This window comes from Eurytemora carolleeae, unplaced genomic scaffold (genome assembly GCF_000591075.1).
Source record: "Eurytemora carolleeae unplaced genomic scaffold, Eaff_2.0 scaffold890, whole genome shotgun sequence".
Lineage (NCBI taxonomy): Eukaryota > Metazoa > Arthropoda > Copepoda > Calanoida > Temoridae > Eurytemora > Eurytemora carolleeae.
Window position 1 is genome coordinate 107,040 of NW_019396777.1, and position 21,358 is coordinate 128,397.

A 21,358-nucleotide genomic window follows, 5' to 3' on the forward strand; every position below is an offset into this window, starting at 1 on the left:
GTCCTTAGAACTTACAAGAGTTGAGTATTAGATTCTGAACCTGTGGATCTGTAGTCCTGATCTATTCGTTATTTCTTGTTGTTTTGGGCCGGTGTCATAACTGAAATATTTTATGGGGATTAATAATTTAAAAGGAGTGCAGCACGTCTTTAATTTGATTTAACAAATAATGCCAATTTTTATACAATATGTTAACAATAAGTTAACAAATATACATTTTCTTCACATATTTACTGTTAAACCCCCGCAAAGCCCGACTGAATAGGAAGGTTTTCATTGTACATTTGATTGCAAGAACTTTAGCTCAAAATCCAATCAGAAAACAGTTGTAACCTAAAATGAAATATTTTCATGAATATGGACTTTCGAGATGATATTGTATGGTTTTAACAAGGAATTCCAGATATGAGAGAATTAGCAGAATTTCAGAGTGTTTAAACTTCAATGTGATGATGTCCCCCCCCCCTTCTCCACCATCAACCTCCTTACCTGTATACTGTAGTTGGGGGTCTAATGACTGAAAAACAAATAATTGTTCTTACGCCTCTTATTATTGGTTTGTCTAAAATAACAAATAATTAATCAATCAATTTAGTTTATTTATACAAAACTGGATTAAGGTAACTCATTTGGACAGGGCCGGGGGTCCATATTATTCCATTTCTGATCCCAAATGGGGTAGGGTTTGAAAGTACATTTAGAGGCATGAAAGTACACTATATGTTATTGTGAACTTTGACAAGTTTTTGTGTACGTGTACTACACTCCAGAAATGTGTACTGCATTTGGAGTGTTACAAGATGTAAATATTAGTATTTAATATAAGAGATAAATTATGATATACAGAAAAATAAACAATCCTTTGTGGTAAACATTCAGCAGCGTGGAATTTTTTCTACAAATTGATATCATACTTTCAATTGTTTACTTATTTCTGCCCCTAATATCAATCGATTAACATTTGGGATTGATTAGATGGAATTATATGAACCCCTGCATTTAAATCCTACAGCTGAAATTTAAAACCGACCAGAAACTGTTAGAATAAGCATTAAGCAAAACCTAAAATCAAATTTCTTTTATTATCAGGGGTGAAACGTTAGTATATTTATTAAGCAGCATCGCACATAGAAATTCATTTATTCCTTACTGTTAGAAACATTATTTTTATTACTTAAATCCAATAATTTTTTACCAAATTCTTTTTAAAAATAATTCTATCATTCTTTTCAGCATCAATTTCAACTTAATCTATTTATCAACTATTATTTCTCTAGCAAAGTACTGCACTGTTAATACTGGTTGATGTTTAGTTGTTATATTACCTGCTAATGATAACATCAATCTTTTTCCTGACACCTTCATCAAGAGAAATCATCCTCTCTGCTGGAAATATCGGCGATGAAATCAGATCTTGATGCAACTTATCGAGTGAGAGTTTAGGCGAGGTATCAGACGAACATAATGGTATGTTTGAGATAAACTTGGATTCTATAGTTGGTTTCATATATTGTGGAATTACTGTTGCTGGTTTCATATCTCTGGTAGTCATCTGAGAATTGGTGATATCCCTGTTATTATCCAGTACCTGGCAATCCCCTGGAGAGTCAACCTTAAAACAAACAACCAATTCTTATTTGTTATTGCATGAAACTTGTGTTGTATACGATTGTGTACCAAAACAATTTAAGATATTTACAAAAGTTTTATTTTTAAAGTATAAAAAATTATTTAATTTTAATTCTACCCGGCATCAAAAATTATATCATGTTAATAAAAGGCAACTTTTTTCTTACTGTTTTTTAAGGACAACCCGTCATTCAATGAAACAGCATTTGGCCATGGCAACGTAAAATATGATTATTGGTTGCCTTTGTGACATCAGTCATTAGAGAATAATCTAAAGCTTTTTCAGGTAACATCACTGGAGCAGTAGTGTTGTCAGTTTCAGTTTCCACTGGCTGAACTTTCAGAGGTTTGTTTGGAGATAGCGGTTCAGGTTTCTTCTCCAGGTCGACTGACTTGAGCTTTGAAGCTATCTTCTGACGAGAGATTCCAGGAGGGAAGGGTAGAGATTTCATTTTCATCAGGAGATCTGATATCAGGAAAAATATTATTAAATCAGTAGATCATGTTTTGCCTAAGGTAAAAAATTACAAGAACAGGCGCTTGGTAATAGAAAAAACTAAAACTATTCTTACTTTTTTTTTGTGAAAATGAAAACGAGAAATTTTGAAGTGAATCAGAGAAATTCCAGGATAGGAACATGACAAAAGAGAAAAGTCATTAGAAAAAAGAATGACGGAATAAGATGAATTAAGAAGGAAAAAATAAAAAATATGTCAGAATATTATTGTCATTAAATTAATATAAACCCCCTCCCTCAAAATAAAATATGTTAAAAAGTTTATTGACAAGTGCCAAACAATTTAAGGTTTAAAAAAGAAGTGAATAAAATATTTCTATAAATCATAGCAACAATTAAAAAATAATCACTTACTTAATTGAGTGATCGGGTCCTCTGCAAAATTGGACTCAGTTACAGAGATTTCTCCGTTAATTGTAACATTATCATTGGTGTCACCACTATCCTGAAAAATCAATGTGTGGTGTGGAGTGTGGACTTAGTAAATTATGTTTTTTTAAGTTTAAAAATGTAGAAAAGGGATTTAATTAATTATTCATGTTTTTTGTTGAAGAAATTTACTTAACAAAGTTTCTTAAAAAAATACGCCTATTAGTGTCAACTGACATTTTGTTTAAAATTCTGCAACATTTTAGAAAACAACTTAACCTAAATTTACATTTAAAAAGTTTGTAAAGATAAACTGGAATTGAGGGAAAAAGAGAGTGGGATGTAGAACTACCTTAATTATTGGTATGGAAGACATGGATTTCACAGTGCAAGGAATATCATCTTCTAATATGTTTTTCTTTGCAGGTCTGGACCTGGGTTTTCTTACGTTCTTGAAAACTATCTTTCCCTTAAATCTTGGAACTGAAGCTTGAGCTAGCCTGCGACTGGATCGCGGTTGAATGTTAGGTTCATTCGAGGGCAAGGAGTTAATCTTCGAGTTTTCTGTGCAGGAAGAAAATTCTTCACAAGGATCAGAAACTGAATTGGAACTCAGGCGATTGCTCAGTGCTTGGCTCAAGCTTTCTACTTTCTTTCTTTTCTTGACAGTATTTTCAAGTTTGGTCTTCAGTTTCGTAATTCTGATTTCGTCTTTTATTTTCTCCATCTCTTGTTCAATCTTCAGTTTGATAGATCTAATGTAAAATAGTCAATTTAGCAAAAGAAGGCGTTGATATAAAGTAAGAAAAAAAGCTTTATCAATTGATATTACTCTAAAGTGTTCAAATTGAAAAAAACGATTTAAGTTCTTTTGTTGTAGGTTTTGTTTACACAAGGACCTCAAAATAAACCCAGGGATTAGCGTTTTTAATCCCCAATTATTTAATCACAAACCCCTACCAATAAATAAATTTAAATTTTGATGATAATCAATTTTATTTTAGAACATGTCACATTTTTGAAGCAAATGCAAAGTTTGGACGCAAAACACGGTTTGCAACATAATTTTGTGACATTTAACAGATTTGTATCAATGATGTGTTAAAGCATTAACACAATTTAGTATAACAAACAAGTTTTTACAGTAGTATTTAAATGATGAAACATGTTCTTATATTTTTTTTAATTTAACAACTTAAACCATTAAATTGAACAGAAAAATACGGGATTTTTTTAATGAAAATGGAAGAACCTTGAAATCATCAGAAAAATCATCTGAAAGTGCGTTTTGTTCTGAATTTTTAAATATTTCCAAATTATGGATTGTTTCCAAAACGCGTCCAAGATTCGTGATATGTGCGAAATGGAAAACCTTGAATTGTTTCGAAAATGGTACGGGTTTAAATTGAAAATTAACTATCACACATAGTTTTAATTTGAGAAAAGAAGGAAACAGTCTTATTTGTAGTTCTCGTTGTGCTTAATAGAACATTGGAAATAGTTTATTTAGTTGATTTTCACACTAGACACAAGAAGAGTTACTGAAGAGTTGATCATAGCGTCACATTTGGAACATAAGCAGTAAGCACGGTTTGCAACTTTATTATGGTTATATTTTAAATTATGTCATGAAAGAGGCCCCAATTTGATTCCATGTCAAAAAATGGCATATTTCTTAGGTCCATCAAAACTATTCCCGAACATTTGACCAGAATTGCTACCCCTCTATTTTGGGTTCCTTTCAATAGAGTTATAGGTTTTATAATTCATAAAGCCTCAAATGAAATTTTTTTATGTAAATCATTTTTAAAAACAATATTAGTTAGATGAAGTGAACTGAGAGATTTCCCAATATTCAACATAATTTTACACCTAATGGAGGATCAAACAACAAAAACTTAAGATAACGACGTATTTAAAAATTGAGAACTTTGTACTTGTGCCTATTTTTGAGTCGTTTTGTAATAAAAAGGGTTAAAAATCCTTAATCTCCGGGTTTTTTTGGGGGTAAAATTTTGATTTAAAAGAAACAATAATTGATTTCTTGTTTAAGAATATCTTAATAAGTGTACATGCTAAACTGAAGTTAAAGCTAGTTGGATTTATTTTACCTGTTGGTTCCCAGTTTACTAAAGGACTCTTTAACAGGGATTGACTTATCCTTAAATAATAACAACATTAAAAGTTTAATTTGTGAATTAATAAAGTTGAAGCAATAATATGATGGAATAAATGATGCAATCTCAGAACAACGCTAATCAATGTCAATCCAAGAAATCATGTTTTGTTGAATTGACATAGTCACACATTCGAGTTTTGTTAAACTTGAATGAACCCAAATGAACAAGAAAGTAAATAACCTTGCTGCTCTTTTGTTTTCTAACTCTAGCCTGAGATATCTTTTTCTTCTTCGGTAATGGTTCCTACAAAACGAATTAATATCAGAACAATCATGTATTCATCTAAGTTTTGGCATAAATAACTAAAACAAAATTGATTCTTTGAGCAAATGAAATGAATAGCGAGAAGTAATGAAACCATTTATTTTAAACTTGAACCGACACACCAGAGTTGCAGTCAGTATTTTTAGTTTAATTACTTCTCATTACTCTATTTGCCCTCAGAAGTATTTTTACTTTATAACGGTTCACTCCTCTCCTGGACCAGAGACGGGTTAACAAAAAAGCTTGTGAATAAGTAACTACTTTCAAGTATCTGTTAAATCAAGACTTAAACCTGACTTTAACAGGATTCCCTCGGTCAATGATTTAATCTTTTACATTTTGAACTCAGGTTGACCCCCTCTCTATTGTTACCTTTTTCGTTTATTCACCAAGATAAGAAATAGATGTATAATCCAGCTTAATATATGGAATTAAAGATAAAGTGTAACAGTATAACAAAAATACATTTTGTTTTCAAGAAATTTAAGACATAAATGGCTTGTAAATTTGCAATAATGATCAGTATCAAACTGAAAGAACTCCTTCTCAAGTTTCCAAAACATATTTGACCTTCTTTGTATGTGCAATACCACCAACATGGTCAAGGATTGAAGAAACTAATCTAATTCTGCTCAAACAAAACAAGAGTAAAATTGTACCAAAATACCATTTAAGTAATCTGAAAATTTGTTAGTATAGAAAGGAAGAGATACGATCTTTAGCTCAATGGTTTTGAAAGCTTAATAACTTCACCTTTCAGGATATAGTTACTTTTTCATGAGCTTTTGAAAACTTGCCTCTGGTCAAATATTTTAAGAATTGTACTTTGGGGGAAAATCATATGGAAGCATTCCGCCCCTTTTATCAAGTAGCTTGTATTTAAATTACATTCATGAATTTGAGGAAAAGTAAAAATTCAAGGAACCAACACCTTTTCCTATCAAAATGTTTTCAGTCTTTTAAAATTTTATAGTAATTAAAACTTATTTCTTGTACAAATGTGTTAATGTCAGGAATTTACCTCATCAGACGATTCATCAGATGAGTCTGATGAACTAGAACTTGAATCATCTGATGAACTAGGTTTACATCTTGTCTTCCTTCTTTTCTTTCTTTCATCCTCGCTGTCGGAGCTTAAGGACGAGGACAAGGACGAGGACGAGGAGGTGGAAGAGGATTGATCCCGATTGTGAGCTGTGTTTTTTCTATCGTAGGAATTTGGTGGAACAGAGTTGGCCCTGCTCTTGCGTGAATAATTTACTGGTAATGCTGGTAGTTGTGTCTTATATCTTTTCCTTTTGCTTTGAGAGTCAAAGGATTTTCTCTCTGTATTATCATAACTACATCTACTATGCAAATTACTAGATTTTCTCACACTCGATCTTGTCATTACCTGGGATTTCTCAGACTCTTTTGTACTCTTCTCTGGAGAATCTAGAGGTATCTTGGGAGGTTGCTCAGCTTTAGCACTCCCTGAGATGCTGGATACTGTGGAACCCAAACCAGAAGCATAAATCTTAATTGAAGATGATCCCTCAAAACTTTCCTGGTCTGTAAGTGCGACGTCTTGAGTGAAAGATTTGTTACAATTTGCTGTCAGCTGTATATCCAAGGGAGCTGAATTCAATTTCGTTTTGCTCATTCCAGCAGTCAATTTTGAAGAATCAGTCCTTGCTGACATAGTACCATTTGAGGCTGATTCATCGTTCTGATTTGAGGGTGAAGTTTTATCAGGACTGAACCTCTCTTCGTTATTAATCCCTAGCTCAAAATCCAAAGAGATTTCTTGTTCGGATAACTGTTGAGCCGAATCTTTATTATTTTTATTATTACAGAGAGTATCCACGTCAGGGGATTTGGAAGATTTGGATTTTTCTCCAATGACACTCAGACCAGCTATTGAACTTTTGGTGAGATTAGAGAGCGGAATATCTTCTGATAATGGAGTCAAAATACGAATATCTTCACCCTGTCGAGTAGGTTTGAGTTTAGGTGTTGATGTAAAACAAGGTTGAACAGAAAGAGATAGTGTTGAACTTAGGTGAGCAGAAGGTGGAGGAGGGGTAGAACCAGGACCAGCATGAGGTGGTGGTGGGGAAGAAGAAGGATGAGCAGGAGTTGGAGGAAGGGTAGAACTAGGGCCAGAAGGAGGTGGTGGTGGAGAAGAAGCTAGAGAAGGAGGAGCTGGAGGAGGTGGTGGTGTAGTAGAAGGATGAGCAGGAGGGGATGGTGTAGAACAACTAATTAGTATCTGTGTTGAACCTCCACTGAAAAACGTCTTTCTATAATAAAACAGTAAAAAAAAATAAAAAAAANGTATGTTTAATAAAATGGTTTTCTTTCTCTGTCTTTTGATGTTTCATTTTTTATTATACCCCTGCTAAAACATTAAGATTTAAAATATATATTCAGAGGGGATAAAATCACCTGAGAGATGGACAGTCCGCATAGCTATGTTTTGTATCAGATTCGTTCAAAGCAAAACACAATGAGCATGCATGCACGAACATTACCTAATTATTTATCTATGAACATTAATTAATTTAGGATAAAATAACTAAATATTAGACCATTGTATAGGTTTGTCATGTGTTAGAATTTAATTTTGTAATATTAATAAAAAATATATCTCCACTAATTTCTTTTTATTTGAATTGATCAACATTTAATATTTAAATTCCTGAAAGGTGTTATTTTTTGTAATGTTTACTCTTCCCTCAATTTTACTTGAAAAAGAGGAGGATATTGTTGTAACAAGATGAATAATAATGGACAAGTTACTTTTTCTAAAATCTTCAATAAGTGGATTTTTATAAAGAACCCATACGAGAATTAACAATAATTTTTTAATGCTTAATCTCCCCCCCCTCACGCCCCTAATTTGCCATACTTGTAATTTCATGAGGCAAATATTTACACATTTAGTAAAATGTTTTCTGCTCTAAGATTAAATTTACCTTCTTTATATGATCCATAGGTTGAATACAACCAGAAACTGTATTGTATGCTGGACAGGGAACTTGAATTGGGACAAAACTAAAAGCGTTTTTTTTTTGGTGAGAAAAATAATTTCAACCTCGCCAAGTTTCCAGTATTGCTGGCAAAAAAATTAATTTTAATGTGGGGGAATAGCCAGAAAGATAAAGTGCCGGAGTCTATACCAAAAACTCTGATTTTCTTATCTTTATATCTTTGCAACCCAATGTTGTAGACTTTAAATATTTCAAACTATAAATTCTGTCAGATTAATTCATCAAAGGTTTACACCATGAGGCTAGAAAATTGGAGTTAGTGACTAAGACTCGTTCCTTTCATTATTGAAACTTTGTCCTGTAACGATAATAAAACTGACCAATGATAAATACTTGACTATTGAAGAAAGTCTAAAATGACCCTCCATTTGATGAATGACTTTTATAATTCATTAAGTAGGGTCAGATGTACCCTAATTTAAATATGTTCTTTACCTGGGTTTCCCTGCTCCGCCTTCATTTGGAGTTATGGATCTAGATCTACGGAGATGGTTGGGTTCATTACATTCTAGTACTTCAAGCTCAGGTTCCGGTGCCGTGGGTAGCTCCTTAATTTTCTTAGGTTCAACCTTATCCTCTATGGATCTAGTAGATTTTTCTATGTTTGCTGGACTTTGAGATTTAGCTCTAGTAGACTGTTTCCTTGTCGGTTTACTTGAAGACTGTTCAGAAGAGTATTTAGATGGAGTCCTACTTCGAGATTTCTTAATTCTATCACGAGACTTTGAGCGGGAAGATCTCCTTCCAGATCTGAGGTTTCTTGAGTTTCGTGAACCGCGTGGAGATCTAGAACGACGGGGTGAAATGGGACGACGACGTGGAGATCTAGAACGAGGTGAAATGGGACGACGTGGAGAAATGAACCGCTCCCTGGAACGTTCCGAACTCCTGTTTCCATGATACTTCCTATGAAATGAAAAAGTTATAATAAACATTTAGTAAAAGAATGTGTTGTCCCTGCATTAAAAACATAAAAACAAATTACATATTAGGAGAACAGATCCTTAGAAATCTTTATTCAAGTATTTTTCCATGTTCCTAGTACATATAGCTCCTAGTATCTCCCCTAGTACCGGTATCGCTCCTAACAGAAGCTCCCAGTATTACTCCTAGCTCACTCTGTCTCTCATTGCTACCAATCCTAACTCCCAAATGTTCCTCCTAGCTCCCAGTTTGTCCTTACTAACTCCCAGTATCACTTCAAGCTACCGGTGTCTTCCTTAATTCCCAGTATCTCTTCTAGCACCAAATATCTCTCCTAATTCACAGTTTGTCTCCTCAAGCTCCTTTGTATCACTTCAAGCTGCCAGCATCTCTCTTAGCTCCCAGTATCTCTTCTAGCACCAAATATCTCTCCTAATTCACAGTTTTTCTCCTCTAGCTCCTTGTATCTCTTCAAGATACCTGTATCTTCCTTAGTTCCCAGTATCTCTTCTAGCACCAAATATCTCTCATCTAGCTCCTTGTATCTCTTCAAGCTGTCAGCATCTTTTTTCGAATCCAGCATTTCTCTTAGCTCCCAGTATCTTCCATATCGTTAAGTATCCCTCCTGGCTTTCAGTATCTCTTCTTGCTCGTAGCATCTCTTCGAGCTGCGTGCATCTTTCAGCTGATAATTCTATGCCCCAGTATGTCTCCTAGCTCCCCCGGTATCTTCCATATCTTTCCTTGCTCCTATCATCTCTTCAAGGTGCCAGTATATCTCCTAGCCAGGGTTGGAATAAAAAGCCACCCAAAAAAAACCATGAAACTCACTGGGCTGGGATTTGAAAAAAAAACCGGGTTTCTTCCAATCCTGCCTAGGTCCTAGTAACTCTTCAAGCTCCCAGCTCAAGGTATCTTCAAAATCTCTCAATATCTCCACTAGCTTCCAGTATCTCTCCTAGCTTCCAGTAACCCTCCTCGCTTCCATTAAGTCTCCTCGCTTCCAGTATGTCTCCTAGCTCCCAGTATGTCTCCTAGCTCCCAATATGTCTCCTAGCTCAGATGCCAGTGCGTCTCCTAGCTCCCAGTATCTCATCTAACTCCCACTATCTCTCCTAGCTGCCAGAATCTCTCCTAGCGTTAAGCAGCTCCTATCATCTCTTTCAGGTGCCATAACTCTTAAAGCTGCCAGAATCTCGTCTCTCAGTTTATCTCCTAGATCACATTCTCTCTCCTAGCTCCCAGTATCTTCTAGCTCCCGGTGTCTCACCTAGCCTCCAGTATCTCTTTAGCGCCCAGTATCTTCCATATCTGCAAGTATCTTCCGTATCTGCCAGTATCTCACCTAGCTCCAAGAATCTCTTCAAGCTGCCAGCATCTCTTCACGATCTTAGTATCTTCCATGTATCTCTCCTAGTCTTCGGTATCTCTTCTTGCTCCTAACATCTCTTCGAGCTGCCGGTATCTCTTAGCTGATATAATCTCTTCTTGCTCCCAGTATGTCTCGATAGCTCCTAGTATCTCTTCAAGATGACATTATCTCTTCCAGCTCCAAGTATCTCTTCCAGCTCCAAGTATCTCTTCCAGCTCCCAGTATCTCTTCCAGCTCCCAGAATCTCTCCTAGATCCCAGTATCTCTCCTAGATCCCAGTATCTCTCCCAGCTCCCAGTATCTCTTCTAGCTATTATCTTCCATATCTCCAAATATCCCCCCCAGTCTTTTCCATATTTCACATGATCTCTCCTTACTTCTTTGTCCTAACAATGAATGTTGCACATCAAAATACTTTATTAAGTGTTTGATGCAACAATAAGAAATTCTTGACAAAAATAATCGACTTGCATGCACACCTCTTTCAAGTAATAGATTCAGCTTTGATTATTGCTTTAGCTGTAAGTTTTTTTATTACTTCTAGCATTATATACAAGGACAACAATTCATTACAGATTTTTAAAAATTAGGAAACTTGTTTTTAATAGACTTCATTTCGTTCACCTGTCATCGTAAGAGTTTCTCCGTGAATAGTTCCTGGTTCTGTCTGAAGTGTCATCCCTTGTTCTATAATACTCGCTCCTACGATTAAACTGACGAATATCGATATCTCTCTTAAAACCTGGAGCTCTGAACTCATGATATCGAGGATTCCTGTATCCTTGGTAACCCTGATTCCAGTTCCTATGGTAGGATGCAGATCCGTTTCTGTCGCTATCTCTTCTTCTAAAAGATATTATTTTTGTGTTGTGCAATGCTTCTGGATCCATTATGTAAAAAATGGATCCAGATTCAGCTCATGAATATTTCGGCTATTTTCTTTAAACGAATTCCTAATCTATATAATAAAGCAACACATTCGTATATATATATCCAAACGGCTGGACCAGTTGAGCTGAAATTTTTTGTAGGCACTCATGGATGGCCGGGGGTGTCTCAGGCTAAAAAATTCCATTTTTTTTCAACATTGCAATTTTTTTTTAATATATCAAAATTTTTTTATTTCATTTTTTTTTGTTCCATGGGCAACGCCGGGCCCTTCAGCTAGTTTTTTATATGTAGAAAGAAGCTTAATTTACCATTCATTAAATAGGAACGCTTAAAAGTTTTCTTTGTTTTTTGTTGTTGAAATTTAGCCACTTGGATCAGGATACATATATTTCTGGTGTAAATTCAATGGTTTCGGATTTGGATCCTTAGCACTGATTTTGTGAGATGAGCATTAACACAACATGACTCCCCACAATCACATACATGGGACTTAATAAAATATTAAGATACAAATAAAAAAAGTATAATATTTAAACCTTACGGCAATAAATTGTAAAAGATATTTTTCGAATTTCTACATTTCTGCAGTACATAAGATAAATGGGAAAGCTAGAAGAAGGTTCATGAACATAGAATTATAAAGATGATACATCCACTTATCTTGAATCATGATTTTTTTTTCATTCATAACTTATATAGAACATGTAAGTTCTCAATTAAATGGATACCTGTCGTAATCTCTAGACTCCCTGGAGCGACTGTTTCTACTGCTTGATCTTGATCTAGATCTCTTAGAACCCAAGTTATTGGTTCTTGAAGGATTCCCTGATCTGGATGAAGGTTCGGTTGTTCTATTTGAACCAATACCAGCTAAACAAGTTCTACTCCGCAACTTTCTGGATCTAAGACACATTATCCTATCTATCAAGCACAACAGATATGATTCCTTCTCAAAAAAGTGCTATTTTTGGAGGATAATTTGAAATTTTGTTCCTTCAGCATTTTAGTTTATTAATTGAGTACTTTAATTACAAAACGATATGGCAAAGTTCCTACCTATCCTCTGTGCTGGGTCTATAACTAGGCTGATCTTTAGGAATATCTTTAGATCTAGAGTTGGGACTGAGATTAACGTCACGAACTCCAATTCCACCTAGACTTGTTCTGCTGCGAACCTTAGGCCTGATAAAATCAGAAAGTTTAATCAAATCAGAACAAGACTATAAATGACTAGCTGGAGAACCCGGAGTTCACAGGTTTTTAATATTAATTATGTCATGTCATAATTTCTCCCGCCATTTACCCGCACTGTGTATTGAATTATGGTGTTATGAATAGTACCCGGCGTTCCCCGTGGAATTACCAAAACTTAATCTTTTAAAACCATTCACACGTGGGTTCCCTAAAAGAAATGTCAGCCGTTTGGCCAGCTATAGCAAACATATTTATATTTAAATTGCACAGCATGAAAAATAATGTTGATACAATTAAAAATTTAAAATCAAGTATTTTCTTACAAATATATATAATTTAAGATTTTTATTATGTAGACTATAACTATACTATGGATAGAAAGATTCCAAGGAGTCTTAAATGAAATACTAATGATAAATGAACTTTACATTTTCATTATATTGAAGTTTCATAGCTTAAAAAACCAACATCCCTTCCATCTGCACAAGTGTGAACAAACTTGTAATTGCCGAGGTTTAATTTCATTTATCATAATTAATAAAATATTCCTTGTCTCTTTGTTGTGCTTGGTCTGTATACTATAATTGAAGATATTAAAAAAGATTTTTGTGTTTATTTGTTTCAGAGAGAGAAAAATTAGTCTTTCTATAAAAGGAATCACCTTAAATTTACTTCCACAAAGAACTTGAATCCCAATGATTTTCATTGGAATGGATGACAAATAGATTACCTGTCCTGGTCCTTCTTGGTGTTGAAGCATGGGCTTGCAGACTTAGACCTACATCTCCTTGCAACTTGAATTCTGTGCCCTGGGGAAGATTGATCATTTGACGAAGGTTTCTTCAGTACTTGGATCCCAGCTAAGCTCGTCTTGCTTCGTAATTTACGTGGCCTAAATATCAAATGTCAAAATGCCGTTTTTCTATATGGTTGTACTGTCTTGATCGAGAAGAAAAAATTAACCCCGTAGGTTAGCTATTCCGCATAAAAAAGAAACCGCCTCAGAATCAACTAAAAGTTTTAAATAATGTCCTTAACTCTGTGTCAAACATCTCTGATATGGATTTGAAACCCCGCAAAATAAATTATAAATTATAAATAATAAAAAAGATAAAAATTTAAAAAAAATTATCATAACATGGAAACAATGTCAATTGATAAAATAAGATTATTAATGTTAATATATTAGTCATAGAGGACTGTTGTGTGCATTTTAAGGGGGGAGGGGCACAGAGGGCCATTCCTAAGGGGTACAAAGGGGTGCCAGCCCCCCCCCCCCACCACCAAGGATACTTAATGAAATGTTGATAACTTACATGATAATGATAGAGTAAAGTAAATTTGAAACAACGTCGACAACCTAAATAAATTGCAAAAATCAATTACATGGGTTTAAAATGTAAATATATTTACGTTAGTTCTGTTCAGGACAGACATAAATTTGAAAAATAATTTTTATTTTAAATCGATAACAGCTCTGTTCTGTATTACCTGAATTACCAGATATCAAACCACAAAGCCCTACATCAGATCTGAAAAGTTTCTCTTTCTGAAAATATAAATATGAGAGGGTAATTTCAAGTGACCCGGTCCATGCAAAAATGGAAATGTCCGATTCACAACTATACCCTTAAAACCTTTCTCTGGTCAATAATGCGGTTTCAAGGTTTGGTCGTTTTTAAAATTAAACGTGATAAATCATTTTCCCCTGCAGTAGAAATGCGCAAGATAAACCACAATTTAATAATCCGTTTTCATGGGAAGTGGGGCCATTGTGAATATGGCTTTGTCATACATGTATGACATTCGTATATGATACGTATTTTTAGGTTTGGAATACGTAAAAATACGTATTTTTCATACGGAACCATTTCCTTGGTAAAAATAGCTATTTTATATCCATAAAAATACGTATAGGACAAACGTAAAAATGCGTCTGTAAAAAATCAAATGAATCAGGAATTTTAGGTTTTTCCTCTACGTAGATTTGAGTTTAAAAAATCCTAACATTTCTTAATTTTGGAATTTATAGGTTTTACCTATACGTAAAAATACGTAATACATTATTAAGGCATACTCGAAATGTTAAAAAGTTTACTTTAACTTAGCATGCACATTATTCTTTCAAATCTATAAAACTAGTTCCATAAATTTCTTAAATCCATCTTCATATTTAATCCAATCCAATTTTCTTCTACACAAATTCACACCATCATCATCCGTTCATCTGTATCCATCTAAATCAACATTAATACACTTTTTGTGTGTATCTTCCACAATTACGTATTCATTGTCTGTTATACTTCATACATTTCAATAGAATAGCCGTTGTACCTGTTACAAGACTGTCAAAGTAGAACTTCTATTTATCAAAAAATCGAAAATTTACTGACTTAGAATCTAATGAAAACATCAATTTAGTAAAAAATGTGTGCATTAAACTTCTTACAGAACAATTCTCTTGAAAAATCATGAAATATTTTTAAATTTTAACTTTAAATTGCATTTTTGTGCAGTTGAGGTTTCGGGAATATACAGTAAATTAGTCGGCATGAAATTTACGAAATTTTTTTAGGTTTGCATCAAACTTTTAAACTATAAAAAATACAATTTTTTCAGTAGAGAAAAAAACGAAAAAATAACAAAAATATGTAAAATAAAAACCTAACAACTTTCAAAAATTATTTGTTATGAAATTCACAAAAATAAACGTATTTTAAGGTTAGCATCTTTTGAACTCTAAAAAAAACAAAAAATAAAAACCTAAAAACGTTGAAAATCATTTGGTATGAAATTTACAAAAATATACTTATTTTAAGTTTTAAATCAAAATCATAAACTCTAAAAAAATGTTTAAGTAAAAACCGAAAATTATTTGATAAGAAATTTACGAAAATATACGTATTTTTGGTTTGCACCAAACTTTTAAACTCTAGAAAATACAACTATTGAGTTTAAAGAAATAAAAGAAAAAAAGCCGTAAAAATACGTAAAATGAAAACCTAAAAAACCTTAAAAAAATTATTCGTAAAAAAAAACTTTTCTGGACAACCAAAGCAATTTAGAAAAAGACTTAAATATACGCAAGTTCTTTACCAAGTATCAACTTCTTACTTAAATATACCTAACAATACGTATACCTATAGAGAGACTTTAGTATTTAAAGGTTACGGGTCAACAGGGTTGGAAAGTTCCCTAGAGGACGCTTTTTAGACCCCCCCTCCTACAATAAATTTTGTACACAAGCTCATACATTTCACATGACAAAAGTTAGACATGTGGCCGCAGCGCGCGGCTCTCCATCATTTTCTTGCCGCGGCGCTCGGGCACCTAGCCAGCCCTAGCCATGGCCCAAAAAGTGTCTTAACCTAACCTAACTCTGAGACAATACAAAAATAATTATTAATTGATATTTGGAGGGACGCTAAGTCAAAAATTATAATATTGCTCTGATCGTTTAGAACCTTATATCTCAACTTAATAATACGAGGAGTTTAAGGAGGAATAAATCGAACTAAATCCGAAAAGAACCCCTAAGCCGGCCCTAGCGCCACGAGCAATTCCAAAATATTAAACTAAAGGCACGGATCGATTATCGATTCATTCCACTCCAACTCCCGTGAAAAGCACAAAGCAAAAATAGCTTCATCAAGCCAACGTAGAACCTTAAATATATCTGGATAACCCTAAATTCCCGCTACTCGCTTCTCAAAAAGTAAATTATACGGCTATCGCTCGGTCAAAATAATATCCAAATATCTTATAACTATTCGGTTTTCTAAAACTGATAGTGATCCATACTGTACAGTACAGTATTCTGATTCATAAGTTTCATCCCGTTCTTCTTCACTACGTGCAATATTTTTAATAATGAATCATCTTTGGAATTCGAGTTTAGACCAAGAACCGGTTTTTGAGAATGTACGTACGTTGGAGACAAGGGCGTTAAAATTATTGCTGGGGGGGAATAGTCAAATTTTCATTTAGAAAAATCCTGAAAAACATGGCTAATAGTTGACATAAAACAGCAACTATTTTTTCCCGAAATTGCAAATAGTCCCAAGATAACCTCGTACTGATAATTTATTACCCCTTATATATTTGTAATGAAAGTGAAGACGATATATTGTTAGATTTCCGCGGCAATAACCGCTAACTTGCACAGTCTTGATTCAACCAATCACAGCAGGATCCTTACAACTAGTTGAATTCCGAACCAATCAAATCAATGGAAATTCAAATACAAAGTTTTAGTTCATTCTCTGTGTTACAATGGCGGGCGGCGTCAAAATAATTTACGCAATAATTCAGCCGTCAAACATGTTTAAACTTTTTGGGTGACTTATAAATTATTAATCTTGTAGTATATTGCATCGAAACGAAGTGATTAAGTGCTTTACATTCAGTGAAATAGTTAATTTTTGCACATTTGAGTGTTAATCTAGATCAGTTAAAGTTACTAAATTGTCGGGTTACCATTTTATCAGGTTACTAAATTATCAGTTACCGGGTCTGTCCTAGTGAACGATTTTTGATGAAGAATCCTTACAGTGCCTCCTGGTATACCAATCAAATCTACATGGATGTCGTCACCTGGGTATTTATTTACACTTCTATCTCCCTGCCAGTTATTCAGCAGACTGGAAGTAACCAAAACCGGATGTCGGATACCAGTCTTGAACGAATGGAGTTGAGTCTTGCAAGAGGAACATGGATAAACTCCCCACCTTCTTGGAGCGGAAGACATTCGCAATGATTTTGAAGAGTTATGATTGTGGAAGATGACCTGGCCCTGTGGGAAGACAGAGGAAGAATATTCGGAACATATGCTGCAGTACTTCTTTCCTAGATGAAAATTTTTCTTCCTGATATCGCTGTAGTTCTTGATTTTGGATTTAACGAATGTAGCAGGCTCTGTAGATTTTCGTTTTCTACTAATCTCTTCAAGTAGATTCTCAGGGGAACTGTTCGGATCCAGGTTCTCTCCTGGGTAAAGTGAGGTTCCGTACCCCGGAGGAATCGCCGGTGGGGGGCTGCGGAGGTCAGGTAGCTTAAACATGGAGCTTGTCCTCTCTTTTGGCTGTGGATAAGTGTGCTTGTGAACCGGGATACTCTGCTCCATCTGTAATATATGTAGGAGTAATACCGGGAAAAGGCTGATTTTGAATCTCAAGAAGTATTGCAATATTAGTATTACAGGTTTTAACAATACTAAAATGATAAGTTTAGGAAGTAGCATTTTAAGGATGGGCTCATTTATTGATCAAAAAGCACATGAACAAACGAAAATTTGTTTTATATATATACCAACGTGTGCAGACGAAAACAACAAAAAACTATATCGGCAAAGATTAATAAAACAAAATACCGATGCCAAAATAGTAGCAATTTAAGAACTGGCTAAATCATACAGAAAGCTTCATTTAAGCATGGTTTAAAAGGCAACATTCTTTTGAGGCAGATGGAGACGATTGCGGAGAGAGCTGGTATTAAAGATCCAACAGCGTTGCACCATTGTTTCTTTTTAAGATTTAAAAATATTTGAAAGACAAAATTAAAGTTTTGCACCATCAACATAGAGTTATAGCTTTGCACCATAGAGACAACTGCGGAGAGAGCGGTTATTGTAGATCCAATAACTGTGCACCATTGTTTCTTTTTAAGGATTAAAGATAAGTTGATAAACTTGAAATTCAATTTAAGAAATAGAATTGGACAATGATGGACAAAATCTGATAAAGGGGATGGTGGAGTTGGCACATTTGATGTAGGGGGGGGCCCTGCCTTCATTTTTAGTTCAAATCTTCCAATTTTTTGGGTGCACGCCTAATTAGTGATCGAAATTCCTAAAATAAAATCAAATTGAATTTTAATGACCTCTAATGACCTCTAATGACCTCCAACCTACTGAAGTGTGGGTTTGTAAAGGATATTTACTTTATTTAATTAATTAGGTACATGAATCTCCATCATACAAAATTATGTACATGCAAAGGTTATTTGCATCCTACTTAATTGATTATTAGTTAATAACTTAGTGTAAAGGATATTTACATTAACCTGATTTATATACCTGTACTAGATGGGAACATCTTATTAGACTAGCTACTAATAAAGATTGTTTACTACATAATGGGACGAGCAACTAGACTCAAGCGTGCTCAATTCCACAAATTAGAAGGCAAGAAACGTCAGATAAGACAAGTGGCCAGTTCTCTCAGTTGCGTAATGTGGAATTGTAATGGTTTAATGCGGGATGCTAAGCCACTGCAGATAGCTGAGGTGTTTAATGAATATAAAATAGATATCATGTGCATATCTGAAACTCACCTAAGAGTAGGTGCGAACGAAGATCTCTCTTGCCTTTCGAATCATACTTTGTATTTCAAAGAAAGAGAGGGATTAGCAAAGAAGGGAGGGGGACTGCTAACTATAGTAAAGCGAGGGGTGAATCATTCCAGGTATTCACCACCACTCCCATTATTCCCATATCTTGATTCGGAAAGAGAATGGATCCTTATTCATGAGGCTAATGCCCAAATTGCATTATGTTTTGTGTATTGTGCAGCAGAAATTGGGGGTGAGGATTTTAAAACTTGGAATCAGGAGTTGATGGCAATGATACAAACAGAACTTGACACTCTGAAAGAGCAAGGGTATCTCCCGTTGTTAACGGGGGACTTCAATGCTCATGTGGGGAATGACAGTCAAGGAATACCAAGGAATAACAAGGATATAAACTGGAATGGTAGGCTAGTTAGAGAGTTTATTCATAACAACAACCTGTCAATTGTAAACAAAGACCCTGTACGATGTACTGGGGTGTTCACCAGGATAACATCTAACTCAATGTCAATCCTAGACTTGGTGCTTGAAAACAATGCTGATCAACTGGTTGATAAGCTTGAGATTGATGAATACAACGATGTTTTGGGTGGAAGCGATCATGCTGCACTGTTCTTTACGGTGAGAATACCAAGGAATTTGCAGAATCATGATGTCAATCTTGATAAAGAAGAGTTTATCAGAGGTCCCGTTGCCTCGTCAGCAGATAGTTTCAAGACTGTGTTTGAAACGGAAATAAATCTAGATAACTGGGATAGTCTATCCACGCAGGAAAAGTGTTCAATTTTACAGAAAGCTTTGTTGAATGCATCTAAAAAAGCATGTAGCCAGAGTACACTAAGGAAACCAGGCGGCCGAACTAACAAATCTGTGAGAACTCTGTTAGATAAATGCAAACAGGTTGAAGCGGGGGTGAAGAGACTCAACAAGGAAAGATTGTCCGGAATGTTTATTGGTCCAGACGAAGACAAAAAGTTTAAAAAACTTGATAAAATGAAAGTACAAGCCAAATCATTAAGAGTAGCGCTTTGTTGCATGCTAGCTAAACAGCGTAAACGAAGAAGATTAAGGCTGGCCTTTCACCATAAACTAACAGCTAAACAATTCTGGAGCTTGGTTAGACGAGTGGAAAGAAAGGCGGGCTCTCTCACTGCAGTAGCTGACACAGAAGGACAGTTAGCTACTGATAAGGCTAGGATCGAAAGGATAGTACTTGAGGAATTGGAAAAAATATTCTCAGGTAAACGGTCGCATATCTTCTCCCATAGGGGAGAGCAATTGATTAAAGAACTGACCACCAAGGACAAAATGGGATGGAAGGAATGGATAAAAGAATCTACCAATCCCAACCAGCATGAATCTACGGTGTGTTCAAAGGTCTCTGAACAGGAGATTGCAGGAATCATAAACAAGTTGAAACTCCAGAGAGCCCCGGGAGTTGACGGAATAACCGTCTCAATGCTGAGATATGCTGGTCCTCTATACGTAGCCCTAATGACAGACCTAGTCAACCAAATATTGAGAGAAGGGCAAGTTCCAGAGGCACTTTTAGTGGGTAAGATGACTCTGATAGACAAAAAACAGCCTTCGCTTCTTGTGACACAAAAGCGCCCACTCACGGTTTCGTGTGTGATGCTTAGTGTTATCACAAAGGTACTACATGGGAGAATGGATAAGATATGCGAGTCAAAAGGATATTATGGTAATATCCAGTATGGCTTTAGATCAGGCCGTTCCACCTCGGATTGTGTATTCATGCTGTTAGCGGCGATACGAAAGGCTAAGAGCAAAGGCCACACAATTTCAATCGCATTTTGCGATATCGCAAAGGCGTACGACTCAGTGAATAGAGAGCTCCTATATGCCAAATTAGATTCTCTGGGGTTTGGAGGCAAGGTGAAAGCCCTCATCCAATCAATGTATTACAATGACTGTGTGAGGGTGCGTATTGCAGGGTGCCTTTCTGCTCCTCTTTGGTTTACGAGAGGAGTCAAACAAGGGTGTGTACTTTCACCCTTGCTATTCGCTTTGTATGTGTCTGGACTAGGAACAGTATTACATTCAATGAAGGAAGGAGTCAATTTTGATGGAGTAATACTCTCAGCTCTTTTCTTTGCAGATGATCTAGTGTTGATCTCCAGGACTAAACGCAGAGGCATGGAAAACATGTTAAGGTCAGTGAATAGGTTTTGCCTAGGAATGGACATGAAACTGGCTGTGGAGAAAACAGTTATGTTAACATCAGGACCATCAGGTACCTCCTGGAAAGTGACAGATGACAATCCATGCGTTGAGGCCGTACTGGTTGGTAAATATCTAGGTATTGAAATCCAAGTCAAAGGAAGAAACCTCATCAAAGGCCGAGAGGGTAAGATGGTAGCAATAGCCCAAAAATATGCAAACGCAGTGATAGGGCTATCCAGGAATGGTTTAGACAGAGCAGTAGCGGCTCACGCTCTGTGGGAAAGGTGTGCCATTCCAGCAATACTATACTGTGCAGAGTCAATGGTACTCTCGAAGGGAGTATTAGAGAACCTAGACAGAATTCAACACATGATTTCTAGGTTCATTCTGCAACTTCCAAAATCCTCGGCTAGAATTGCAGGGGCTCTAGATGCTGGGCTAATGCCAATGAAAGACA

General features: G+C 35.3%; 1 protein-coding gene across 3 annotated transcripts; it reads right to left on the minus strand.

Moving 5' to 3' along the window:
* Positions 1 to 45: 45 nt before the first annotated feature.
* LOC111708589 (serine/arginine repetitive matrix protein 2) lies at positions 46 to 13,958 on the minus strand. Of its 3 annotated transcripts, none has more exons than XM_023482008.1 (18): positions 13,864 to 13,958; positions 13,689 to 13,732; positions 13,103 to 13,264; positions 12,235 to 12,360; positions 11,907 to 12,080; positions 10,912 to 11,130; positions 8,427 to 8,897; positions 7,917 to 7,995; positions 7,387 to 7,472; positions 5,981 to 7,241; positions 4,876 to 4,938; positions 4,627 to 4,676; positions 2,868 to 3,270; positions 2,501 to 2,591; positions 1,872 to 2,095; positions 1,326 to 1,612; positions 490 to 562; positions 46 to 100 (listed from the first exon to the last, which is right to left on the minus strand). In XM_023482008.1, coding segments are annotated over exons 2-17 (3,750 nt in total). In that variant the 5' UTR covers positions 13,691 to 13,732; positions 13,864 to 13,958; the 3' UTR covers positions 46 to 100; positions 490 to 510. The 3 variants fall into 3 exon arrangements, with proteins under 3 accessions (XP_023337776.1, XP_023337777.1, XP_023337775.1); XM_023482009.1 differs by having other exon boundaries at positions 5,981 to 7,226; positions 10,912 to 11,133; XM_023482007.1 differs by having other exon boundaries at positions 10,912 to 11,133.
* Between the last annotated feature and the right edge of the window lie 7,400 nt (positions 13,959 to 21,358).

Excerpts from the sequence above, each read along its gene's own strand:
- LOC111708589 (XM_023482007.1), bottom strand. Across the intron at positions 7,473-7,916 it reads CTATGGATCATATAAAGAAG|GTAATGTTCGTGCATGCATG; the intron begins GTAAATTTAATC and ends ATAAATAATTAG. Across the intron at positions 2,096-2,500 it reads GGACCCGATCACTCAATTAA|ATCTCCTGATGAAAATGAAA; the intron begins GTAAGTGATTAT and ends TCCTGATATCAG.